The sequence below is a fragment of the Colletes gigas genome, unplaced genomic scaffold (genome assembly GCF_013123115.1).
Source record: "Colletes gigas isolate AHSC1104 unplaced genomic scaffold, ASM1312311v1 Colletes_gigas_Sc00012, whole genome shotgun sequence".
NCBI classification, from domain to species: Eukaryota; Metazoa; Arthropoda; class Insecta; order Hymenoptera; family Colletidae; genus Colletes; species Colletes gigas.
This window is the reverse complement of record NW_025106641.1, coordinates 2,824,003-2,846,765: the sequence shown is the minus strand read 5'-3', so window position 1 is coordinate 2,846,765 and position 22,763 is coordinate 2,824,003. Positions and strand designations below refer to the sequence as shown.

Here is a 22,763-nt window from a genome sequence, read left to right as displayed (position 1 = left end):
GGTCCGTCTTGCTTGATGGTTGGGAGATAACTGCCCCGCGAGGGCCACAGGGGGGCTCTTATAACCATCAAGGAGCACGGACCATGACGAGTGACCGAGCGACATCTGTGCAATTTTGATAGACAAATTGTCCCTCAACATAAAATTAAAGAATCATTATTTCAATAATGGAATACTTATAGGTATATATAAAGCATTTCTACATATTCTCCATCGAAATACGCGTTGTTTGCAACTTGAAACATTAAGATCCTTCAATCCGTTCAGAAGTTCTAAATGTTTTAAACATACGCATGAAATTTCGAGCGAATATTTCTGGCCAAACATTATATTTTCGGTGAGGAAGTTTTTTCTCGAAAATGCGTAGGATTTCGGAGGTATGTCTATTGACTAAAAATGATTGTAATTGACAACTTGTAATTTTAATTTATAAATTAATCCCAGGAAAAGTGTAATTAGGAAATTATCGAGCAGTGGGCTACTAAAAGCAGTGATTTATTACAATATACATTGCGTCGCCAAATGGCGCCAAAAACCGTGTAAATAATAACAAGTTTTTTAAAGCGTTTTTAATTTGATTCATATTATACTCTATAATTATAATAATTACTAAAGAGCTATGGCAATACATTGTGCACACACATAACATCAAGAGGTACCACATATAATACTTTATGTTTGGCTATCCAAAACTTAAACTATATTAATAAATACGAATTTTACAAATATATTATCAGTCTTAAATAGCGGGAGATTTAGATTGTACAAAAAATAAAAATTTAACCGGTGATAATATGATTTTGTACTTTGCTACATTTTATATATTAAGTATTACATGTTATAACCTTGCATATTATGCTTTTAATAGAATCTAGTTGATCATGTCCTTTTGTAACATAGAATCTTATGTAAACGAAACTTTTGTTCATTTCAATGTTAATGTTAGTTATTTGTAAGATTAACATTTTTCTTAATTTAACATATATGTTGAAGAAAATACAACTTTTCTATTTAAAAATATCTTGCTATACAGAGGTATTATGCAATCGAGGTGAGTTATGTCTCACATTTCATAAGAGATAGACAAACATTGTTGAGGGAAAAGTTGATGATATAAAATAAAATCATAGAAAAATAGATATTGCCATATCATATTAGAATCAAATAGCCCTGAAGATGCAAACTATAACGTTTGCAAAACGTCGGCGACGAACTGAATCTAGATGCTGCATTCATCTGGAAGTCATGAACATTAGTAATATTACTGTATCATTCATCTTTTACCTCAACAATTTTTTTTCTATCTCTTATCAAATTTCAGATATAACCCGCCATAATTGTACAATGCACTCTATATACAAAATTTATTCCTACCATGTAAACATTCTTTTCTACAAAAAATATTATTGAATTTTTCATAACATAAATTACCTATCTTAATACTTAAAGCCCATTGTTAAATTAAATACGATAATAACCAGAAATAGAACAAATTTAAAAATAATATTGTTAGTTAACATAAATAACAAATAAATATAATTAATGAAGAATGTTGCGTGATAAAATGTTTTGTGAATTGCACCCACATTCCTACATTACGACACTTTTGGTACATTAAAGACACATGTAAATGAAAATTAATATTCCGTTCAATAATCCGACTAAGTAATTCATTTGTATTCCAGATGCCCTTGCAAATCTGAAAAATGTACAACGGATGTTAATAGATATAAAGCAGATTTGATAATCAATATTTATGATTATGATTATTTCACATAAAAACTTACCCTTTGTTAGAAGGGCTAAAAGGGGAAGGTGGATTGATACCAGGTACACTGCTATCTTTGTAAATTATAAACCAAGTAAAACTCATCATTATGAGACCACTCATTGCTGCTTTTATCAGCCAACCATATGGTTTAAAGACCAATGACATAACATTTACATCATCATATTGACTAATATTAACAAACTTTTCACTCATAGCTGTTAATTTTTTTATGCTGAATTGTGATGCATCGGGTGACAAATCAAATATATTAGAGATGTTTGGAAACGTAGACATCGATGATACTATATATTTAGAATTATTTTCTAACTGCAAAATATTCCCTAAATAGATGATATTAAAATGTCAACACTAATGATATTTATAGTATACTTCTAAAACATGCAATTTTTCAACAAACTAACTTGCCGAACTTGCTTCAACGATTTATAAAAATTAGTTATAAATTATGAATAGTTTGAAATTGAAATATATTAAAATAATATTTAGGATATTAAAATAATGATCGATAACTAATTTACTATAATATAATATCAACCAAAGGACACTATTTTGCATTATACGTGACAATTTCAATAAATTCAAATCACAGCATATGCAACGTATATTGACAAACGGAAACTCCACAAAATAAACTCATTAACAAAACGAATAGTGTTATTATATTTTATCAAAGCGTGTCTCACCGTAATTGACATACAATTTCCCCAAAACGACAGATAACGACATCATGAAGAGCAAACAACTAAAAGTCCTCTCGTTTATTTGTAATTTGTTCCATAACCTCACGGGGGCCGTGTAATTTTCATTTTGCACTAACTTATTACTTCCATTCAAATACAAATCCGGCTTCTTCTCAATCATCTTGTATAGCTCCGATTATGGGAAAGAAATACACGTTTCAACCGATCACACAGAAGACTATGAATAACAAAACATACAAACTGTCAAAAATAACAGTGAATAATAATGTGTATATAAATACATGAGATACATAAACTGGTATGCGTAAACATTACGCTCTATCTGCGCATGCGTCACGAGAAACCTGCCTTTTCAGGGCTGTCACAACGTCACGACTATTTTTTCATCTTATTAACATAGAAGTTATTTAACTTCGTTCCTCTAAGTACCTTAAGGCACTGATTTTTAACAAAATAATATAAATTAAAAAATATGTTACAATAGGAAAACTACTCAATGCATTAAAATCTTTACAAATTACGTGAATATTAAATAGTAGACTGTATGTTACACCGAGACAACAGTTACTTCCTTTTATCTATTTTCTGATAATAAAATACATTTATGAAGTCATATATCTAATTTACCACTTTAACGAAGTAGATAACAATGAGTATCGTTGTAACGTTACTGTAAGCGTTATGACCTTATGGAGGGGCAAAAGATAGGTTGCAATTGGTTGCAACTTTCGGTTAATCGCATTCGTTATTCGCTTGGCACTAAGGACAGATCGAAGGAAGGAGCTGGTCTCCGACACGCAACGGACTGTGTATACGCTTATAATTGTATGAAACCATAAATTCCACAAGTGCATGTATTATTGGGAAAAAAAATGGCAGTGCAAGAAGTTGGTATCGGAGATTTGGTTCTTTTGAATGAGATTACTGTGGAGAAGGTTGTAGACAATTTACAAATCAGGTAAGATCATATATAGTAGTAGCTAGTAACGAGAAAATTGGCGGGAATTCAGGAAAGGCAAGTTTCCCTTTTCTAAAGAAACGTGACAGGCATCTTACATGAATTCTGTTGATTTGTTGATACTTCATGGATCATCCACCAAGAGGGCGTGGTTAACCGTATATTAGCAGGTGGTTCAAACGATCGATGTATTTAGATTTGATCTTGACCCACAAAACTTTGTTGAATTGAAGTATTGTAACGATACATTAAAATCATTGTCAATCAATAATATGTTTCATTTAGTCACGATTTCGTTACATTTATCTAATATACATATAGCAGCCATGAGTTCACGTTTCTTCATATATTTTTATACTTATGTAAAATCCATAATCTATAATAGATCTTTAATTATGTTTCTGTACAAAATAAATTAGTAATATATGTTGGAACGCAACTCTTAGTTTTACAATAAACAATTTTTAAGTCTTATCAGGGTCTATATTCTATGAGTCATCGATTTCAGTTCGTATGCATGTATGTTACCATAACAGACCGTTCGATTGTATAGCGCATATATTTAATTTTAGGCTATTCGGTCTTATGCGTACATGTAAAATATTTGTTAAATGAGGATTATTTCAGAAGGGAAAGCGATTGATTAATGTGTTCTAATATATATTAAATATTAATATATAAATTCTTCCTTATTAATTAAGAACTTGACTAGGAAAATTGATCTGGTATTAGCTGCTAATCGTTGTCGGTTTAAACACGATAATCTGTAAATAAACTATATATTCTATTTTTAACGAAGTTTATGATACGAAGAAAACGAGATGTTTAAGAAACAAAGATAGATGATTTATATTGCTTATTATTGATAAACTAGATAAAGTTTATCTTTCACAAATAGCAGCCAATTACTCTAACAGTATTGACTTGTACAGCAAAAAAAGCGATAACATCTCGTTGATATGTCGTATATTTTCAAAGTAACTTTTATTAATCGTTTACTTACAATATCGTTATTATTCATATGCGATTGTTTTAGATTTAATGGCGGCAAAATTTACACATATATCGGAGAAGTATGTGTCAGTATAAATCCCTACAGAAGCATAAATATATACGATGCTGATCATATTAGTAAATATAAAGGTAAATAATTATGTTCAATAATTATTACATTGCATCGAATATGTTAGTTTCTAACTATAATATTTTTAATGCTTATATTTCAGATAGAGAACTATTTGAAAACCCACCACATATTTTTGCAATTGCCGATGCGGTGCATAGGGAAATGAAACAACAAGGCCGTGACACTTGCATAGTAATAAGCGGTGAATCAGGGTCTGGCAAAACAGAAGCAAGTAAAATTATTATGAAATATATCGCTGCAGTCACAAATTTAAGTGGCCAGCAAGAAATAGAAAGGTATACATACAAGTCATTCAAGAATAAAGTAGAATTATAATTTACTGTAGTTAAATTGTTGTAGGTCACTGTACATTACTTTAAGCAAGTGAAATTGCAATAAAACAACTTCGCTTGTCTTTAGGGTTTTATATTTATAGCGTTTAAAATTATTTTTTCTTGTATGTCAGAGTAAAAAATATTCTTATTCAATCGAATTCCATATTGGAAGCATTTGGAAATGCAAAGACAAATAGAAATGATAATTCGTCACGATTCGGAAAGTATATGGATATAGATTTTAATTATAAAGGAGATCCAATTGGCGGTCATGTTACTAATTACTTGCTGGAAAAGTCAAGAGTTGTATATCAACAAAACGGTGAACGTAATTTTCATTGCTTTTATCAGGTATATGCTGGTAATTCTATTTTTAAACATTGTCGCTTAATATTGTTCGTGATAAGCAAAACACTTTTTTCGATATTTATAGTTATTGAATGGCTGTAGCGAAGGAGAATTAAATAAACTACGACTAGTACGTGACCCAGCTGCATATTTCTATATCGGTGCCGAAAATTGCAATAAAGCGAGTTCAACTGATAAAAGCGATTACAAAACTGTTACCTCTGCTATGTCCATTCTTGGATTTACACAAAACGAGATGCAAACACTTTGGAATGTCATTGCTGGCATACTACATTTGGTTTGTCATCAATAAAATTGTAAAAAAAACAATGTTCGTTAATTTACCTTTTACATGAATTTTTGTTTCGCGTAGGGTAATATTACCTTTAAACTTGACGAGGACAAACTCTTTATTCAGAACAAAGGTGCTTTAAATGATACAGCAAATTTGTTTTCCATTAGCCCGCAGGAATTAAGTACTGCTCTTACACAAAGAGTAATAGCAGCAGGCGGAGAAGTTATGCAAAAAACTCATACTTCGATAGAGGCAGAGTACGGAAGAGATGCTTTAGCAAAGGTAACATTTCTACATAGCGTTTATTTTTGCTAGTTAGTAAATATATAAATACTGTACATATTAATTATAAGAAATTATAATTTGCATTAAAAATTTTCAGGCTATATATGAAAGGTTGTTCACTGATATTGTATCGCGTGTCAATGCCGCAATTAATGTAAATGATTCAGAAAATGTTCAAAGATACAGAACAGTTATTGGAGTACTTGACATATATGGATTTGAAATATTCGATGTAAATAGCTTCGAGCAGTTTTGCATCAATTATTGTAACGAAAAATTACAACAACTATTCATTGGTGAGGAAGTTTGATGTAAAATTATATTATAAAAAAATAAAACTTACATTTAATGTTTTAGAATTGGTGTTAAAACAAGAACAAGAAGAATATAAAAGAGAGGGGATAGCGTGGCAAAATATTGATTATTTCAACAATCAAATAATCTGTGATCTAGTAGAACAGCAACATAAAGGAATTATAGCAATTATGGACGAAGCCTGTCTTAACGTTGGCAAAGTTACAGATGAAGTTGGTTTTCGTATCTTATTGGTTTTAATGAAAGAAGTCGCTGTTATTTTATGATAAAAATTTTTCAGATGCTCTTGGAAGCTATGGATAAAAAGTTACTCGATCATAAGCATTATTCCTCCCGACAATTGAAACCAATGGATAAAGAACTTCAACATAAAATTCAATTTAAGATTAAACATTACGCCGGAGATGTAATATATAATGTAAACGGTTTTCTAGATAAAAACAAAGATACGTTATTCCAGGACTTCAAACGCTTACTTTACAAAAGCAGTAATCCAATAATTAGTAAAATGTGGCCCGAAGGCGCTCAAAATATTTTTAAGGTATATGAATAAATGAAATCTACCATCGCGCATGAACATTAAATGCAAACTTTCTCTTATTTATATTTACACAAACTTATTTCAGACAACAAAAAGGCCTTTAACAGCTGGAACACTATTTCGCAATTCCATGATAGCTCTGGTTAAGAATTTAACAAGCAAAGAACCGTTTTATGTTAGATGCATAAAACCGAATGAAGTTAAATCACCTGTCGTATTTGACGAAGAAAGAGTAAATCATCAAGTACGATATTTGGGTCTCGTCGAAAATATATTGGTCAGGCGTGCCGGTTTCGCGTATCGCCAACGATATGATATATTTTTAAAACGGTATTGTATTACAATTACACGATGACAAAATTAATTTTATCGTATCACTAATAAAACTGTCTTGATTAGGTATAAAATGATATCCCAATACACATGGCCAAATTTTAGAGGCGGTAGTGATAAAGACGGCGTCCGTACTTTGTTGGATGAAAAAGGCTTCGGTAATGACGTTAAATATGGTCACACTAAAATATTTATACGTTCGCCTCAAACACTTTTTGCGTTAGAAAAGGTTTGTCAATTAACGTTTATGCATATTAACCACTTCCCGTACCATTTAGCTCGACGAAATACGGGCCCAAACGGCAGGCATCAACGCGCGGTAAACAGACCAGACTGATGCTAAACTGCTTTGTAACAGAGGTCATAAGAATCGCGACCGATTCTTGTGGCGTACCGATAGAAACTAAAACTCGATCACGATCGTGATTTGCTGTCCGCGAGCCTGACTCGTGATGTTTACGTTTGGGCCAAAATCTTTGTCACGAGTCAGGAGTTAAGAATGGTAATTTCAACTCCCGTTTATTTACAGGCACGTAGCGATTTGATACCGGGTATCGTGATATTGCTGCAAAAACAATGGAGAGGATATTTATGTCGTCAAAAGTATAAAAAAATGAAAGCCGCGCTAGTTATAATGGAACACTATCGAAGATATAAAATACGTACTTATGTTAATGAATTGGAAAAGATTTTCCGAAATGCAAAGACGATGCGAGATTATGGGAAACGTTTAATTTGGCCCCGTGAAAATTTTGCCATCATGCATGTACTACGTGCTTTGAAGCTGATGTATGAGAGATGGTGGGCATGGATGATTCTTAAACTTATCCCTAGAGACGATTGGCCACAACTACGGTTAAAGGTATATGGGTGTTTTCTACTATTATTGCGTGCAAGTATATTATACATAACGAATAAATTTGATAATTTTAGATGTCCGCGGGGATAGTTCTGCGTTCAAAACGACAGTATTGGGGGCAGGACAGGCGATGGGAAGGAAATTATCTTTCTAAACCGAACGAAAACCCTCAAAGCGATATTTTTAACTCTTCGATAAATAATCTGCGCAACACTGATCATTTCAAGACTGTTTTATTCAGTGCATTTATTAGGAAGACTAACAGGTTTGAATAGATGGTCGTACTGTATATTTTACGCATTCTTCTAATCTTTTTATAAATGAATTGTAGATTTAATAAACCAAAAGATCGTGTACTGGTAGTAACAGAATATGCGATATATAAGCTTGAAAGCTCTAAATGCAAAAGTATGAAAAAGGGTATGCCAATAGCTGAAATCACTGGGTTAAGCATATCGCCTGGAAGGGACCAGCTTATAACGATTCATTCAAATCGAGGAAATGACTTCATCATGTCGATTATTACTAATGACGACAAAGTCGGGGAACTCGTTGGTATTTTAAGCAACAGATATAGTCAGTGAGTATATATGAATATTGTTAAATAGATTCTTAATTAAATAATAATAATAAATTATTAATGTGATATATTTTACAATAGATTACGTTCGGCTGATCTACAAGTCACGGTGGATGTAAAATTTAAATGTATGTTAGGGAACAAAAGTAAAGTATTACGGGTAGAAGTACATCCTGAAGTTAACGAACCAACGTTTAAAAAAGACGGTGATAATATTATATTTGCAATTCCACCATCGATTGGGATAATCGATGGGTGTGCCAACACAAGGATTCAAATTAGAACAGCTAGTTAAAATAATATTTAAACTGCTCTTTTAATATTCCACAGTGAATATTGAAGTTCAATCATTTTTAACGCTTTTATAGAAGCATTTTTTGAAGCTTTTATTCGTGTTTTGAAGATATTCTTAAGCATTTTTTAATGTACAAATAATATTATGTTAGGAATTCAAACAATTGAAATGATAAGGTTGTGAATAATGAACCGGATAATCAAATGATGACTCAAAGATTTTATGAGGCTTTAATGCCCCGGTATCGTACAGCTTTTACTGTCGAGACTTTCACCCGAAAGTTTCAACAGTAAAGAAAGGTGACTGTATGGAAAGGATTTGTCACAATTAATGTCTAACGAAATTGATTTTCATTTGTAAATACGTATTGAGATATATTCATTCGGAGTAATGCATATTAAATTACGAGCAATGGCATTACTTATGTGAATAATTTCTAAAATATGAAATTGTAACGATACGAAGTTTCTCCGTTTAAGTGACTGATGTGATTAGGAGAATACATGCGAAAAGTGCCAAGCGACTATTAAACTTATACTTCAGCAACAAAATTTAAAGAGTGAGATTACGCTGCTTTATAACACTCAAACAGCTAAGAAAGTTGTCAATATCGTCTTTAAAAAAAAAAAATGGAGGAAAATCCGAATTTGATACAGTAGCCTTAAATGTTCTTCACTATTGTGGCCTTCTACTTAAAGTATTTTTGACCAAGTATTTTTACATTATCGTAGGGAGTTTGTACACCGCATCAAAGTATAATAAGATATTTGTATAATATGATTTATATGAAAGCTGCTAATTGATTTTCAAAGAAAATTTCAACGTTTATAAATATGTATTTGAATTAAATAACTAAAGATAACCAAGACTTTATTGTTAATTGAAAGTTTGTCATTATATAGTTATCACATTTAAAAATGTCTAATTACGTTAATGTTTTATATTTTAATATAACTATAGTAACTTCTAATGAAAGCGATAGTAATGCTTTATATTCGAGAAAAGAATATAAAGCGCTATACACGTTGTAAAATGGTGCCATTGTTGAAAAATAAACAAATATTTAAATATTTATGTGCACTTACGTTTTAGAAGAAAAAAAAAACAGGCTATTCGTACATTTTACCATTAGTTGTAAAATGAAATTCTCCTGCCTGTTATATTTTTTATTTTTAAAGTGTAATAGAATACATATTTTATACAAAACAATTGTATAATCTAATCGAGGCGTTGATATAGATATATGTACCCTAATTCTTTGGGTGGATTTTCAGATAATGCAACCTGCAACAGATGATTTTTATGAGCATATTATTAAATTTATAAAATGTATATTTTCAGTCCATACTTTGTCGTCATTGTATATCACCCATCGATCATCTTTTAAAAGATGACACACGTAATGTCCTACCATCGTCGATGTTCCCATGTGCGATATAAAGCCCACCAACTTATATTCTAAAACAATAAATAATTAATTATAAAATTTCAAGAACAAAATGTATACATTGTTCGGAATACCAATAAACGTACGATGACTTCCATCTCTAAATATTTCCTCGGAATGTCCTGACTCATCCTCAATTTCTAAACCATCTAATTCAGCTTGATGACTAAAAATCCAGTCCGCAGCACGCTCTACATTGTTATCGGTAGCTTTAAGAGCTTTTACTGCTTGTTCTCTCGTAAAATCCATTCCCATTACCATTGCCACGGCATCTTCGTTTGCCACAAATTTATCTTTTTCTAAAATATTATTTACTAAATTAGTAGAAATACAAGAGACATGAAAACTTTACAAAATCAAAACAACGACACTTCACCTGGTTTCGCATCAATACCAGGAGGTACAAAGGGGTCCGCAAGATCTGAATCACCAATGTGATCTATTAACCAGTCAGCGGCCGCTTGAAAACCACAATTTTCGGTGAAGTATAGAGCTTTTTTGCAAGCTTCCGGTGGAAATCCTATACCTATTAACTTATTCAATAACGCGGAATTGTAAACAATTGGCGGAGGTTCAGAACCAGCTGTTTCTGGTAATAATTCTTCTGTGGGTTGCAGGCCATTACCCCGTAGAGAACTTAAATCCAACATATCGGGCATTTCGACTGCCACGTCTAACTTAACGGGCGTCCAATCTTCTCTTACCGTGAATTTTTTTAAATGTATTAATAAATAATCTGGAAAACTGGCAAGTCTAGTTGTTCTGTAAAAAATAATTTCATTTATTGATTGCGTACTGTAGATGCTATACAATTTATTACTTACTTTTGTGCTGTTGTTTTTTCATTCAATGCTGAACTATAAAATTGTTCCACTGTTTCAGACCGAATAAACGTTTGCAGGCAAGACGAAAGCTTTATACGAGGCCTAACCAATGTATTCGAGTCTAATGTCTGACCTTTCGCTTCAGTTTCCTTCTTTAAAGCTTCATAAGCTGCAACTTCTTCCTGCATACAAACGTGTTTATTAAATATAACGTATACATACATACAGACTACGTTTATAGAAACCTATTACCTTATTTATTGCAGTTTCTAAAGGTATTGGAAGCGGTAAAAGGTATTCTGGACGATAATTGTACTTTACTTTTTTAGAACGACCGCACTGATACCTTTCCTCAACTTTGAATTTAAAACAATCGGTAGGATTCATTTTGTGACGACAATGACGCTGTTGGATTAATACACTGATATTAGTATCAGAATTTAAACTTAATATGAATTGATACAATAAAATAAAGCAATCTGTTTGTTAAGCACTTTGTCAAAAATATAATGCTCCATAAATTACATGAATAACATTTATTAGGTGAAGGAAAAATTCTTGCGCATCTTGTTGCCGATTTGAAGAAAATCCGGGATGTCCACGACCAATCAAGGACTTGAACATCCACGGAGAAATACCTTGGCGCAATTCCTCCTCATTATTTGTTTTTGGTGGTTCTGAATATTTACCAGACAGCAAACCAATTCCAAGTTTGGCCCTACAACATCAATACCTCTTAATGGACACAAATTAAAATTCTCTTTCAGATGTTAAATAGTTCCATATTCTCTTAACTCACATCTGAACATTAAAATCATTTGCTGGATCGGTATAACTTTCATGAAATATCTGTGGCGCAGAATCTACAAACCTGAAAATCATTTTCAGTTACTACATAATTAATCCTCTTATGACGAAAGTCATGTAACTTTATTTTAAGACAGACAGATATTATAATTATAATAATAATAGCCTTTAAACAAAACCTTTTAACAAAGTCTGGAATCACAAATAACATTTGCATGGTACTATTTAAATAACAAGAGTTTCCCAAGTTTGCAAGTCCCGTATATCCAGGTCCATATAGAGGTGTTAATTTACTCGCTGCTTCCTGAAGCGCAACCCATTCGCTAAATCTGTGATTGAGATCCAATTCTAGTTCTACCATAGATTTATCAGTTTTCTCCATTTGAGCAATATTTATACCCCAATGGGCTATATGTGATATTAAATTTGGATTTTCGACCATATCATCTTCCACGTACGAAAACACATCTCCTTTTCCTTCTTTAGTCAAAGTTCCTAATTTTACAGCTAATGGATAACCGGTGGCTCGATAATGTTCAACCGCATGATCGTTTCCTCCTGTTCCGTCGTAAAATTTACGCCCGCAAAGAATACTACCATCGGTTAAATTAAGCCACAGATTTTGAGTAAGATCACACTTTTCACATTTCCATCCACTTGGAGGTATTTTCTTTCCATTGTCTAATTGTTTAAGATTTGCTGCATGTCTGAAGATTTAATATTTATAAACAACACTGACAAAAATATATTTACATCAATACTTTATGTTCTCACTTTGAAACCTGTTTTCTTTCTCCATCCCAGGATCCAAGCAGTTCTTCTACTTGTGCTACTTTTGTCGCAGATTCTGCCTCTAATACACATTCAATAATAAATTCCACCTGGAAAAAGTTTCGTATAACTTGTATATTGCTTTAACATTTTCTTGTATTTTCATGTCAAACATACTATTTTTGGTAAATCGTTTGTCGGAAAAGGTATTGTTTCGAAATCTGGTAGAATAACAATTTGGTAAGATTCGTGATAAATATATTTTTGTTGATCTGGTATAAATCCATCGGGTGTTCCTATAGCTAGTCTTGTAATTTTTTTATCGGGCCCATCTCCTTGATGTTCAGATGGTATCTATAAAAAGACAATATTTTTGTCACAAATTTTATGTTCATTAAAATAAATATACAACAAACACAATATTTTATAATGGTAAATCTTTTTTAAACATATGCTTTTTAATTTAACAAACGATCTACCTCTTCCCTTTTTCGTTTAATGTGTAGAAATACAGGATTCTTGGTTAATTGATAATAACGTTGTACGTGATCCTGGCCTAATCCCAAAAATGTGGATAAACTGACGTAAAGGCCAGTACAGGTATCCTTCAAGAGAAGCAATGAGTAAAATCATTACGTCGTTCTATTACCGTATCTAACTATATAGTTGTCATAATATCTTACTGGAGTGTCGAAAGAATAAACACATTCGTCCTTATATACTCTGTCGCCTTTCTGAGGTAAACGACATGTAAATAAATGTCTTATCAATCGTTCCATGGTAAATAAAAAATAGTCGCTATAAAACCAAGAAGAAATGACTTTGGTTACAAAAGGTTTTCTTCTATGGCGTTGTAAATAAATCTATTTGGATATTGCCGGTTTGTCGTGTGGATGAGTGATCTCGTTTCTCAAATCGCGCATATCATCGACGCACTGTGTTGCCAAACGGGCCGGGTTTTCTCGTGCATGCGCGTTAAAAACATCAGTAAAGTGCTTTATTTGATTGAGAATGGGTGACGTACGAACCCTTGTTTTAGTTTTACCGAAAATTACATAAAAGTTTGTGACGAATGAGTATTAAGCGTGATGTAAAATAAGATGCGGTGTGTGTATACACCTCCCTTACATAAAAATAATTTTTTTATTTAGAAAACAATATGACATATTAAAGAATTTACAGAAAATAATCATAAAAAAGATAATAAAGCAAGACGAGATGTTGAAATAAATATGTAAAATGTCAGTTTTACTTAATAAATAATACTAATACCGATATACTTACTTTAAATGTTCTGCCCTATCATACCTGTTGCTGCCGTGTGCGGAAACCCGCCAAAACAGTTCCCGGTTTCCATGACATTGGATATGTACGGTACTGTTTTTGCTGCGCATGCGCAAAACAAGCGGTTTATCTAGCAACACAGTCAATGCAGAATAACATACAGAACCGACACTTCGCCGTTTTTGCGAAACTAAATTTGTATGCGCATGTGCGCAAGTTGACCAATAGAGGTCCTTAGTGTTGATTTGCTGTCAACGTGTTAAACTACCGCCTTTTTTGTACATGCGTGTTGAAAATTTGGCAAAGTACTTTGAACTAGTAAAGAAGAATGACATATGAATCCCACTTTTGTTATTACCTAAAAATTATTGGAACATCAATAAAAAACGTAATGTTTCAGTTAAGGTTTCAGTTACCGTGTCACTATCCGTTCAACTTATTACGACGTATGTTGGTCTCAAATCTCGAGTAACGCACATTTAAGTTAAATGATTTAACTCGAGTAAGTACCTACACTGCATACGTTTGTAAAGAAGAAGAAGAGGAAAATCGGTGCTAGTAACTATTGGTAACTTTCCCCTTAGATGGTATAAATTATTATATACGATTATAAATCGGACCGTGTACTCAATGATAAACGCTTGGAAGACTTGAACATTCGACCGAACACTCCCTATATGTACTTTATCTATAGTATATGATAGTAACTCTATACTATCATATAAACATATGGCGGCGGTTGCAAGCAGCGTAAGTTGCAATTGTAGAAGTGTAAAAATAAACAGGAGTGTAACATTTACACATTGTTTTTTTTATGAATTTCATTTTACATGAGCTGAAAAAATATTATATTTCTTTAACTCCTATCATTTTACTGTGAATAATGAAGTCTTTTGAACAAAAACTGATATGTAACCTGTAAACGTGATGGTTGATCTAGGTTAAGATTCAATCGTTTTATTTACATTTTATTCTAAACATATGGCGGCAAACTTCATTTTTACACATATTCTTATTGTTAACAGTTTTATTTGATACAAACCAGCACTGTACTTGGATTGATTAGCGTACAAGTATGAGGACTAGAAAAACATTTGCAATTCTTGGGGCAGGTTTAATTTTAGCCTGTTGCATTATGATATATTTAATGATGGATCTAGCACTTTTTCCACCTGGACAAGCATCCAAACTTTCCGTTAACGATGTAAGTCTACAATACGTATAATATGTATATGTATACATGTTAAATAAAATCTCTTATTGTGTGTTTTTAGAATCAGTGGTTACATTTTGAAAACCGATTAGCAAAGCTAGAGAAAGATTTTAATAAACATCACGAAGTCATGAACGCTTTGCAGGAAGTAGCAGAAGCAAAAAATTTTGTTCCCATAGCTCACTCTATAAATCGTTATAATCATTCTATATCTTCAAGTTCCTCCCATTTAGGAAAAGTATTTACATGTAATTTTAATATACAAAAAGTACCAGAAGTAGATGTACAAATGTTAATGATGTACAAACAATTAGAATTTGATAATGTCGATGGCGGAGTTTGGAAACAAGGGTGGGATATTACGTACGACGATAAGCAATGGCATCCAAATAGAAAGTTAAAGGTTTTTGTAGTGCCGCATTCTCATAATGATCCTGGTTGGCTTAGCACCTTCGAAAAATATTATACGTTTCAAACTCGAAATATACTAAATAATATGGTTAAAAAATTAGTAGAAGATAGAAGACGTAAATTTATTTGGGCAGAAATATCATTTTTTCAACTTTGGTGGGAAGATCAATCTAAGACTACGCGTAATTTGGTTCGACGTTTAATTCATGACGGCCAGTTGGAAATTGTAACGGGAGGATGGGTCATGCCCGATGAATCTGTTTCTCACTGGATAGCTCAACTCACGCAACTTACGGAAGGTCATCAGTGGCTAAAATATAATTTAGATTATACACCAAATTCAGGCTGGGCGATTGATCCGTTTGGTCTTTCTCCGACTATGCCATATCTTTTGAAGAATGCTGGATTGAAAAATGTGCTGATACAAAGGGTTCATTATTCGGTTAAAAAAAGATTGGCTAAACAAAAACGTTTAGAATTTCGATGGAGGCAACTATGGGATAACGATGGATCAACAGAAATATTTACGCATGTCATGCCATTTTATAGTTACGATGTGCCGCATACTTGCGGCCCAGATCCAAAAGTATGCTGTCAGTTTGATTTCTTTCGACTTCAAAGTTTTGGATTGATTTGTCCATGGAAGGTAGCTCCGCGAGCTATAACTAGAGCAAATGTTGCAGAAAGAGCTGCTCTTTTGCTAGATCAATATCGCAAAAAAGCTCAACTTTTTAAGACCGACGTAGTATTAGCGCCACTTGGAGATGACTTTAGATACACTCATTTTACAGAATGGGACGCTCAATATACCAACTATCAAAAGCTTTTTGATTATATGAATCAAAATCAACAAATGAATGTTCAAATTAAATTTGGAACGTTAAGCGATTATTTTGATACAGTTAGAGAGAAGTATAATTTAAGTGAATTTCCTACTTTGTCTGGAGACTTTTTTACATATTCTGACAGAGACGATCATTATTGGAGCGGATACTATACATCAAGGTATACTTAAATCCGTATTGATTATAAATAATTATCAAGAAATATTTATTAGGTGCATTTTAGGCCTTTCCACAAACGACTAGATCGTGTATTATTAAGTTTACTGAGAGCATCAGAGATATTAAATACCATAGCTTGGACTAAAGATCATAATAAATTAGTGGAAGGCACTATTGCCCAGCGTTTAAGCAAAGCAAGGATGTGGCATTCTTTGTTCCAACATCATGATGGTGTTACTGGAACTGCCAGAGACGAAGTAGTTATAGATTATGCAAAAAAAATGATAATTGCCTTGAACAATTCAGCTCATGTACTTCAACAATCTGTAGTACATTTATTGAAAACTTCTCAAGAATTTACAATCGATGCGGACGCTGTGTATATTTCACTCGATGAATCTAGGTTCGAACGAAGTTCTATAACATTTTTGGAAATTACAATTTCTATATTTGTTATTTTTAATATGCAAAATATTTAATTTTTATGTTAAAGATTACGTCATACTAGCGCTGGAGACAAACATATACTTATATTAGGAGATGAAAATCCTTTGAAAAAAGTTATCTTATACAATTCTCTTCCAAGACAAAGGGCGAAAGTTCAAACACTAATTATTTCAACACCATTTGTCAAAGTCACAGATCGTATGGGTCAACCAGTACAATGTCAAATATCTCCAATTTGGATTGGTCCTGTTGCATTAACTGCTGCTAGATATGAGTTATCGTTCCTAGTAACAGTACCTGGATTTGGTATTACAACATATATAATTCATACTCTATCTAAATCATCGTTTCCACAGTATGATACTTTTCTACTCGGATCTTTTCACACTTATTCTAGCAATTTAATATTTTAATTTTTTTTTGTATATAGGGATGTACACCTTGCGAATGTGACTGTTTTTAACACGGATGTAAATCTTCCAAAAATACCTGGTTTTAATCAAATTCAAGTAATACCAAATGCCCAAGAATTTTCGATAACGCAACGGCCAGAGTTGTCGGCATCGTTTGGAAAATCAGGTCTCTTAAAAGCTTTGAGGGTCGGTAATACAACATTTCCCGTTCATTTGGAATTTGTCAAATATGGCACTAGAGGCTCCGGTAAAGATAAAAGTGGAGCCTACTTATTTTTACCTGACAAACCAGAACCAGATTTAGTATTTACGGACAATAAGTGTATTGTACACTTAATAAATGGACCCATTGTATCTAAAGTATTTGTAGAATTGGCACATGTACGTCATATTTGTACATTGTACAATTCTTCCGGTGGCGACGGACTTGGATTACACATACTTAATGAGGTTGATATATCAGAAACACAAAACTATGAACTTGCTATGAGACTGAGTACAGATATAGCATCGGGCGATCAATTCTTCACAGATTTAAACGGGCTTAATGTAAGTATCAAACGATCAATATTTTATTACGTATACGTAAATAGAAACTAATAAATATATTTAAAATCATAATCATTGTTTAGATGATCAAACGCCAAAGGTTTCCAAAACTTCCTACACAAGGAAACTATTATCCAATGGCAGCAAGTGCATATATAGAGGATAAGAAAGTTAGATTAACAGTAGTAACGGCACAACCGTTGGGTGTAAGTTCTATGGCATCCGGACAAATTGAAGTATGTATTTAATATTCCCGCCAATTTAAATAGAAATAAAACTGTTCTAATACATAAAATACTTGTATATAGATTATGCAAGATAGAAGATTACTTCAAGATGATAACAGAGGATTAGGTCAAGGTATAACCGACAACCTATTGACAAATCATTTGTTCATGCTTGTTCTTGAAAAGAAAAAGCCCCTTTGTCAATTTTCGTCACCGGCAACAAATCATCCGGCAGGTTTATTATCGCTATATGGTCATTTAGCATCAGAAGAATTGCTACATCCGATAATTGCAATGCATCCGCAAAAGTTTTTACCTTTTGATCTAAATGCACATTTTTCGCCTCTCCGTTATGATCTGCCTGTAGATTTAAGTATCGTTAGCTTCCGAGTGTTTCCTATCCCCGAAGGAGCCGGTAAGGGTATTGGTATGGTTTTGCATCAAGCTGCATTAGATATGTGTTGGAATGACGATTCTTATACACGGTATTTCAATATTTCTAAATCTGGAGAAGTTGATTTAACAAAGTTCCTTAATTATATAGATAACTGGATTATTAGTGAGGCTCCTCTTACATTCCATAATGTAGGGCCATCTTTAAAGTCACCCATCGTTAATTTATGTCCGCATCAAATATTACCAATTTTATTTCATAAACCAGAATTTTAAGTTTTAAAAAACTTACTTTATTCTTATATAGTTTGATACAAAGTTAGCTCTTTTTCTTGCTCATTGATCCAGTATCAACGGCCTTACTCAGAATAATATAGTGTAATTGATCGGATACCGCCGATGGACTGGTTTTATCCAGCTTGTAACTGTAACAGTATTAATCGAAAAACAAATTTATGTATAATACAAAAATATAAACACCTTACAAAATCAATAAGATAAAAGTAGTTTTGTTTCGATTGTACAGATCAGTCTTGAGCAGAATTAGATCGCTTATAAACACATATTGTGTACTGTGTACAGTGAACTAGCCTAGTCTACAATTTTTACTACCTAACATTTTGAAGATATTTATCAAATTAAGTATAAGTAGCATTAAATAACACTATGCCATTCCCATCTACATTTAATAATAATCGTACACCTTTAAAAATAAATTTTGTTATCATTAATGATAAAAATTCGTAACAAAACAATTCCCCTTATGATTGTTCAATTGTAACACTTAACGTGCACAATTATCAAATACAGACTATTTCTTGTTATTAGAAGCATTTAATTAAGATGGTTAGCACAGTGACGGTAAATATAAAAATTTTAGATTCTATAACATAAAAATACATTTTCATACTAGTCGTATCGATACTTCGAAAAATGTAATTTTTTACATCTGCGATGTATGTATATTGCATTAAAAAAATATAAAAATGTCTTGTAATAAAGTTAAAAAATGATAAAATATATTGTTATGATACTTAGTAATTTTTTATATTATAACTGTAAAATAAATTTCATTACCCAAGAGAAAAGAAAAACTGCATAGCTGATGGATTGTGTTTAAATACAGTTAAAACAACTTTACGCATTTTGCATTCCAATGCCATACATTCAAGGGCCGACATCATGAAATGACCAAGTCCTTTTCGCCTTACCACTGATTCCAATTGTATCTCGTAGCTGTATTAAAATAGAGAATACTTATTTATCTTTTACAATTCCGTATAGGACATGCGTATATAAGATATACACACCAATATAATACTTCTTCCCTATGATCTATAGTAAACTGAAAGTGAGAAAATCCAAGAAACGTATTGTTCAAAGATGCTATTAAATACCAAGCAGTTGGTTCTGTTAATTCTTGTTGTTTGGCAATTGGATCCCATCCCCAATCGCATTGTTCATATAGAGATTTCATATTACGCTCCATAATATCAAATATCCAAGACAAACATTCGGGTTGTGCATCTTTGGCTCTTGTACAAAAAAGTTCAATGGTCTGGTTATTTTTCATTTCATATTTGTGAAAATAATTTAGGTGCTCTAAGGGATTTGTTATAGAATTTGCTTTATCGACTAATTCTTTTGCAGTGGCTTCCTTTTCCGCTAAAAGTTGGCGTCTTGTTTTTCTTTTCTACACAAAGAAAGAAACTGATTTAACACGATGATCATAGTAAAAATACAAATACACAAAATTTGTCTAGAACTGTTAAAATTCAAATATTTCATTTAACTACATTAAACTGTTACGATACGAAAGATATATTTATATTATATAAATGAAAATAATACCTTCATGATAATTATATTTCCCGCATATTTTATAACTACTATGATTTTAGGTTATAGTTTTTCTTCAAGTGGTCATTAAATGAATAACTAATTATTTCAATATACAAAAAAGAAAAATGTTTGAATTATTTGTAAACACAATGGTACATGGGTCATAATTTAGCAATAGAAACAAATATCTCTGTTTGGTTATAAAGAATTAAATATTACGTTTCATCACGAAATATATGTAATAATCTCAAGAGAAATGTACGTATATTATCGGAAATTTTTGTTACGAAAAATTACAAATATACTTTGTTATTATAGAAGCTTGCATGACTTAACAGTACGAAGAGTCTTGTGTGTACCACAATGCCGTTTATTACAAGACGCATATGTGCCTACTTATGTATATACATACGTCCAATAGTATGCATGTAACCTATGCATTGTACGTATGTACACTATATGTAGTATGTCATTTAAGCATTAATATGTATGTGTGTTTGTATTTGGTCATAAGCTAAAAAATTTAGAAATAAGAAAGTTGCAACTTGATTCGTAAAATATTTTCACGTACATTCGAAATATTTTTATAAATCTTTTGTAATAACTCGAATGGTGATATCGCACATTAGCTGAAAATAATTTCAACTGGTTGGCAACAGATGCATTTTGCATTTTATTGTTAGTGTTCAAGAAAATATATCTTTACTGTAATATTTAATCTAGATTTATAATTATACATACGATTTATTTTTTGTTCTGTTTTCAATCTATTCAGTTTTTACAGTTGATTGATATAGGTTAAGTAACTTATACGCATATTATACATTTTTTTTTATGTTTGTATTATCATCTACATCAATGTATAACATATGTTGTCCAAGAATAAATTATCTAGTAATTAAAAAGTATAATAAAATCTGATAAGTATTTGTACAATTACGGAATATATCACGTAAATTCTGTTGTTATTTTAACATTTCAGGTTTATATATATCTACATATATTTACATACTTTTTTAATATGATAAGTAGCGTTCATAATAGTTGGTTTTGTCTTATTTCAGATATTGCAATCAGATATTGAGGAATGGCTGAAAATGCTACTGCATCAAATGCAGAGGAAAAGACTGTTTCCTCGGCTATGACACAATGCTACGAAAATTATATCATAGTCGATGTTGGTGCGAATCTTACGAATAAAAAATATAGCAGAGATTTAGATAGTGTAATTCAAAGAGCAAAAGATGCTGGTGTACAAAAAATTATGGTAATGGGTGCAAGTATTCGATCTAGTAAAGAGGCATTAAGATTAACTAGGATATACCCTGGTACTATTTATTCTACTGCTGGTGTGCATCCTCACGATGCAAAGTCATGGGAAAATCCTGATACTCTACAAGAACTTAAAAGCATAGCTAATAATCCAGAATGTGTTGCAATAGGTGAATGTGGTTTAGATTATAGTCGTGACTTTTCTGACCCAGAGACACAACGTGCTGTTTTTCATAAACAAGTGGAACTTGCATGCCAATTAAATAAACCACTTATAATACACGAAAGAGGCTCTCAAACAGATGTTCTAGACGTCCTTGAACACTATAAAAATTGTTTACCACCGGTTTTAATTCATTCGTTTATCGGAACTGCAGAAGAAGCACAAGTTTATTTAAATCATGGCTTTTATTTAGGAATTACAGGATATTTGTGTAAAGATAAATCTGATAGTGGAATAAGACAATTATTGGAAAGAGGACTTGCACCTTTAGAAAGAATATTAGTAGAAACAGATGCCCCGTTTATGTATCCTAATACTAGAGCCAGTAAACTACCTGTACATGTTAAAAATGCTCTCACAGAACGATCTATGACATTTCTTCATCGTTATTGTACTTTTCAACGTAACGAACCATGTGCCTTACCAGCAATAGTGGAAATGGTAGCAGCATTTATGCAAATCACACCGGAAGAAGTCGCTTTAGCCACTGCTTTCAATGCTTTAAAATTATTTGGTCTAAATCAGTGATATTAAAAATCATCTTTTATTATCCAAAAATGGTGCTAATTGGTGCTATTTAACGTTTTAATTATTCTGTTATTAATACGTGACCCCTTTCTACATTTTAAAAGCATTGTTTGTGTATCTATACAAATGTACCTTTTATAATAACAATAATATACATTGATGTAGTTTGCTGACAAAAAAATATGTCATCAAATTTTTATCTTATTTACATATTAGTAGATATTACCCTTCTATATATGTTATTCATATGTGTATTCATAATACTCATTCGCATATTAAATTTAGCATTGCATAAAATATTTCATTTATAATGACATAATATAAATTTTGTAGGAATATGTATAA

The 22,763-nt window shown here is 32.0% G+C and overlaps 6 protein-coding genes across 13 annotated transcripts; 3 read left to right on the top strand and 3 right to left on the bottom strand.

Moving 5' to 3' along the window:
* Positions 1-522: 522 nt before the first annotated feature.
* LOC122399041 lies at positions 523-3,682 on the bottom strand. Of its 3 annotated transcripts, none has more exons than XM_043399373.1 (4): positions 3,550-3,682; positions 2,476-2,710; positions 1,788-2,112; positions 523-1,699 (listed from the first exon to the last, which is right to left on the bottom strand). In XM_043399373.1, exons 2-4 carry the CDS (start codon positions 2,651-2,653, stop codon positions 1,615-1,617), a joined length of 588 nt encoding a protein of 195 aa, XP_043255308.1. In that variant the 5' UTR covers positions 2,654-2,710; positions 3,550-3,682; the 3' UTR covers positions 523-1,614. The 3 variants fall into 3 exon arrangements, with proteins under 3 accessions (XP_043255308.1, XP_043255307.1, XP_043255306.1); XM_043399372.1 differs by lacking the exon at positions 3,550-3,682 and adding an exon at positions 3,121-3,235; XM_043399371.1 differs by lacking the exon at positions 3,550-3,682 and having other exon boundaries at positions 2,476-2,775.
* LOC122399035 (unconventional myosin ID) lies at positions 3,243-9,567 on the top strand. The gene is made up of 15 exons (XM_043399359.1): positions 3,243-3,451; positions 4,488-4,594; positions 4,678-4,873; positions 5,044-5,263; positions 5,346-5,558; positions 5,634-5,837; positions 5,938-6,136; positions 6,198-6,367; positions 6,436-6,696; positions 6,782-7,026; positions 7,096-7,258; positions 7,559-7,891; positions 7,963-8,153; positions 8,220-8,468; positions 8,550-9,567. Exons 1-15 carry the CDS (start codon positions 3,366-3,368, stop codon positions 8,761-8,763), a joined length of 3,051 nt encoding a protein of 1,016 aa, XP_043255294.1. The 5' UTR covers positions 3,243-3,365; the 3' UTR covers positions 8,764-9,567.
* Positions 9,568-9,827: 260 nt separating this feature from the next.
* On the bottom strand, positions 9,828-13,560 carry LOC122399036 (ubiquitin carboxyl-terminal hydrolase 5). Its single transcript, XM_043399360.1, has 13 exons — positions 13,296-13,560; positions 13,092-13,217; positions 12,790-12,966; positions 12,616-12,722; positions 12,021-12,548; positions 11,834-11,905; positions 11,560-11,752; positions 11,287-11,439; positions 11,035-11,216; positions 10,587-10,972; positions 10,297-10,509; positions 10,112-10,221; positions 9,828-10,047 (listed from the first exon to the last, which is right to left on the bottom strand). Exons 1-13 carry the CDS (start codon positions 13,389-13,391, stop codon positions 9,982-9,984), a joined length of 2,409 nt encoding a protein of 802 aa, XP_043255295.1. The 5' UTR covers positions 13,392-13,560; the 3' UTR covers positions 9,828-9,981.
* Positions 13,561-13,926: 366 nt separating this feature from the next.
* Positions 13,927-18,829, top strand: LOC122398868 (alpha-mannosidase 2). 3 transcript variants are annotated; one of them, XM_043399123.1, is made up of 9 exons: positions 13,927-14,398; positions 14,481-14,646; positions 14,922-15,100; positions 15,171-16,525; positions 16,589-16,927; positions 17,018-17,326; positions 17,402-17,933; positions 18,017-18,169; positions 18,242-18,829. In XM_043399123.1, exons 3-9 carry the CDS (start codon positions 14,972-14,974, stop codon positions 18,827-18,829), a joined length of 3,405 nt encoding a protein of 1,134 aa, XP_043255058.1. In that variant the 5' UTR covers positions 13,927-14,398; positions 14,481-14,646; positions 14,922-14,971. The 3 variants fall into 3 exon arrangements, with proteins under 3 accessions (XP_043255058.1, XP_043255059.1, XP_043255057.1); XM_043399124.1 differs by lacking the exon at positions 14,481-14,646 and having other exon boundaries at positions 13,927-14,464; XM_043399122.1 differs by lacking the exon at positions 13,927-14,398 and having other exon boundaries at positions 14,634-14,836.
* A 22-nt stretch (positions 18,830-18,851) lies between these two features.
* LOC122398870 (N-alpha-acetyltransferase 40) lies at positions 18,852-21,229 on the bottom strand. 2 transcript variants are annotated; one of them, XM_043399129.1, is made up of 5 exons: positions 20,631-20,824; positions 20,405-20,475; positions 19,864-20,246; positions 19,631-19,789; positions 18,852-18,978 (listed from the first exon to the last, which is right to left on the bottom strand). In XM_043399129.1, the coding sequence occupies exons 2-5, from the start codon at positions 20,408-20,410 to the stop codon at positions 18,873-18,875; spliced, it is 654 nt and encodes a 217-aa protein (XP_043255064.1). In that variant the 5' UTR covers positions 20,411-20,475; positions 20,631-20,824; the 3' UTR covers positions 18,852-18,872. The 2 variants fall into 2 exon arrangements, with proteins under 2 accessions (XP_043255064.1, XP_043255065.1); XM_043399130.1 differs by lacking the exons at positions 20,405-20,475; positions 20,631-20,824 and adding an exon at positions 21,137-21,229.
* LOC122398869 (3'-5' ssDNA/RNA exonuclease TatD) lies at positions 20,828-22,556 on the top strand. 3 transcript variants are annotated; one of them, XM_043399127.1, is made up of 2 exons: positions 20,828-20,882; positions 21,460-22,555. In XM_043399127.1, the coding sequence occupies exon 2, from the start codon at positions 21,483-21,485 to the stop codon at positions 22,416-22,418; it is 936 nt and encodes a 311-aa protein (XP_043255062.1). In that variant the 5' UTR covers positions 20,828-20,882; positions 21,460-21,482; the 3' UTR covers positions 22,419-22,555. The 3 variants fall into 3 exon arrangements, with proteins under 3 accessions (XP_043255062.1, XP_043255060.1, XP_043255063.1); XM_043399125.1 differs by lacking the exon at positions 20,828-20,882 and adding an exon at positions 20,889-21,073; XM_043399128.1 differs by lacking the exon at positions 20,828-20,882 and adding an exon at positions 21,238-21,377 and having other exon boundaries at positions 21,460-22,556.
* Positions 22,557-22,763: the final 207 nt, after the last annotated feature.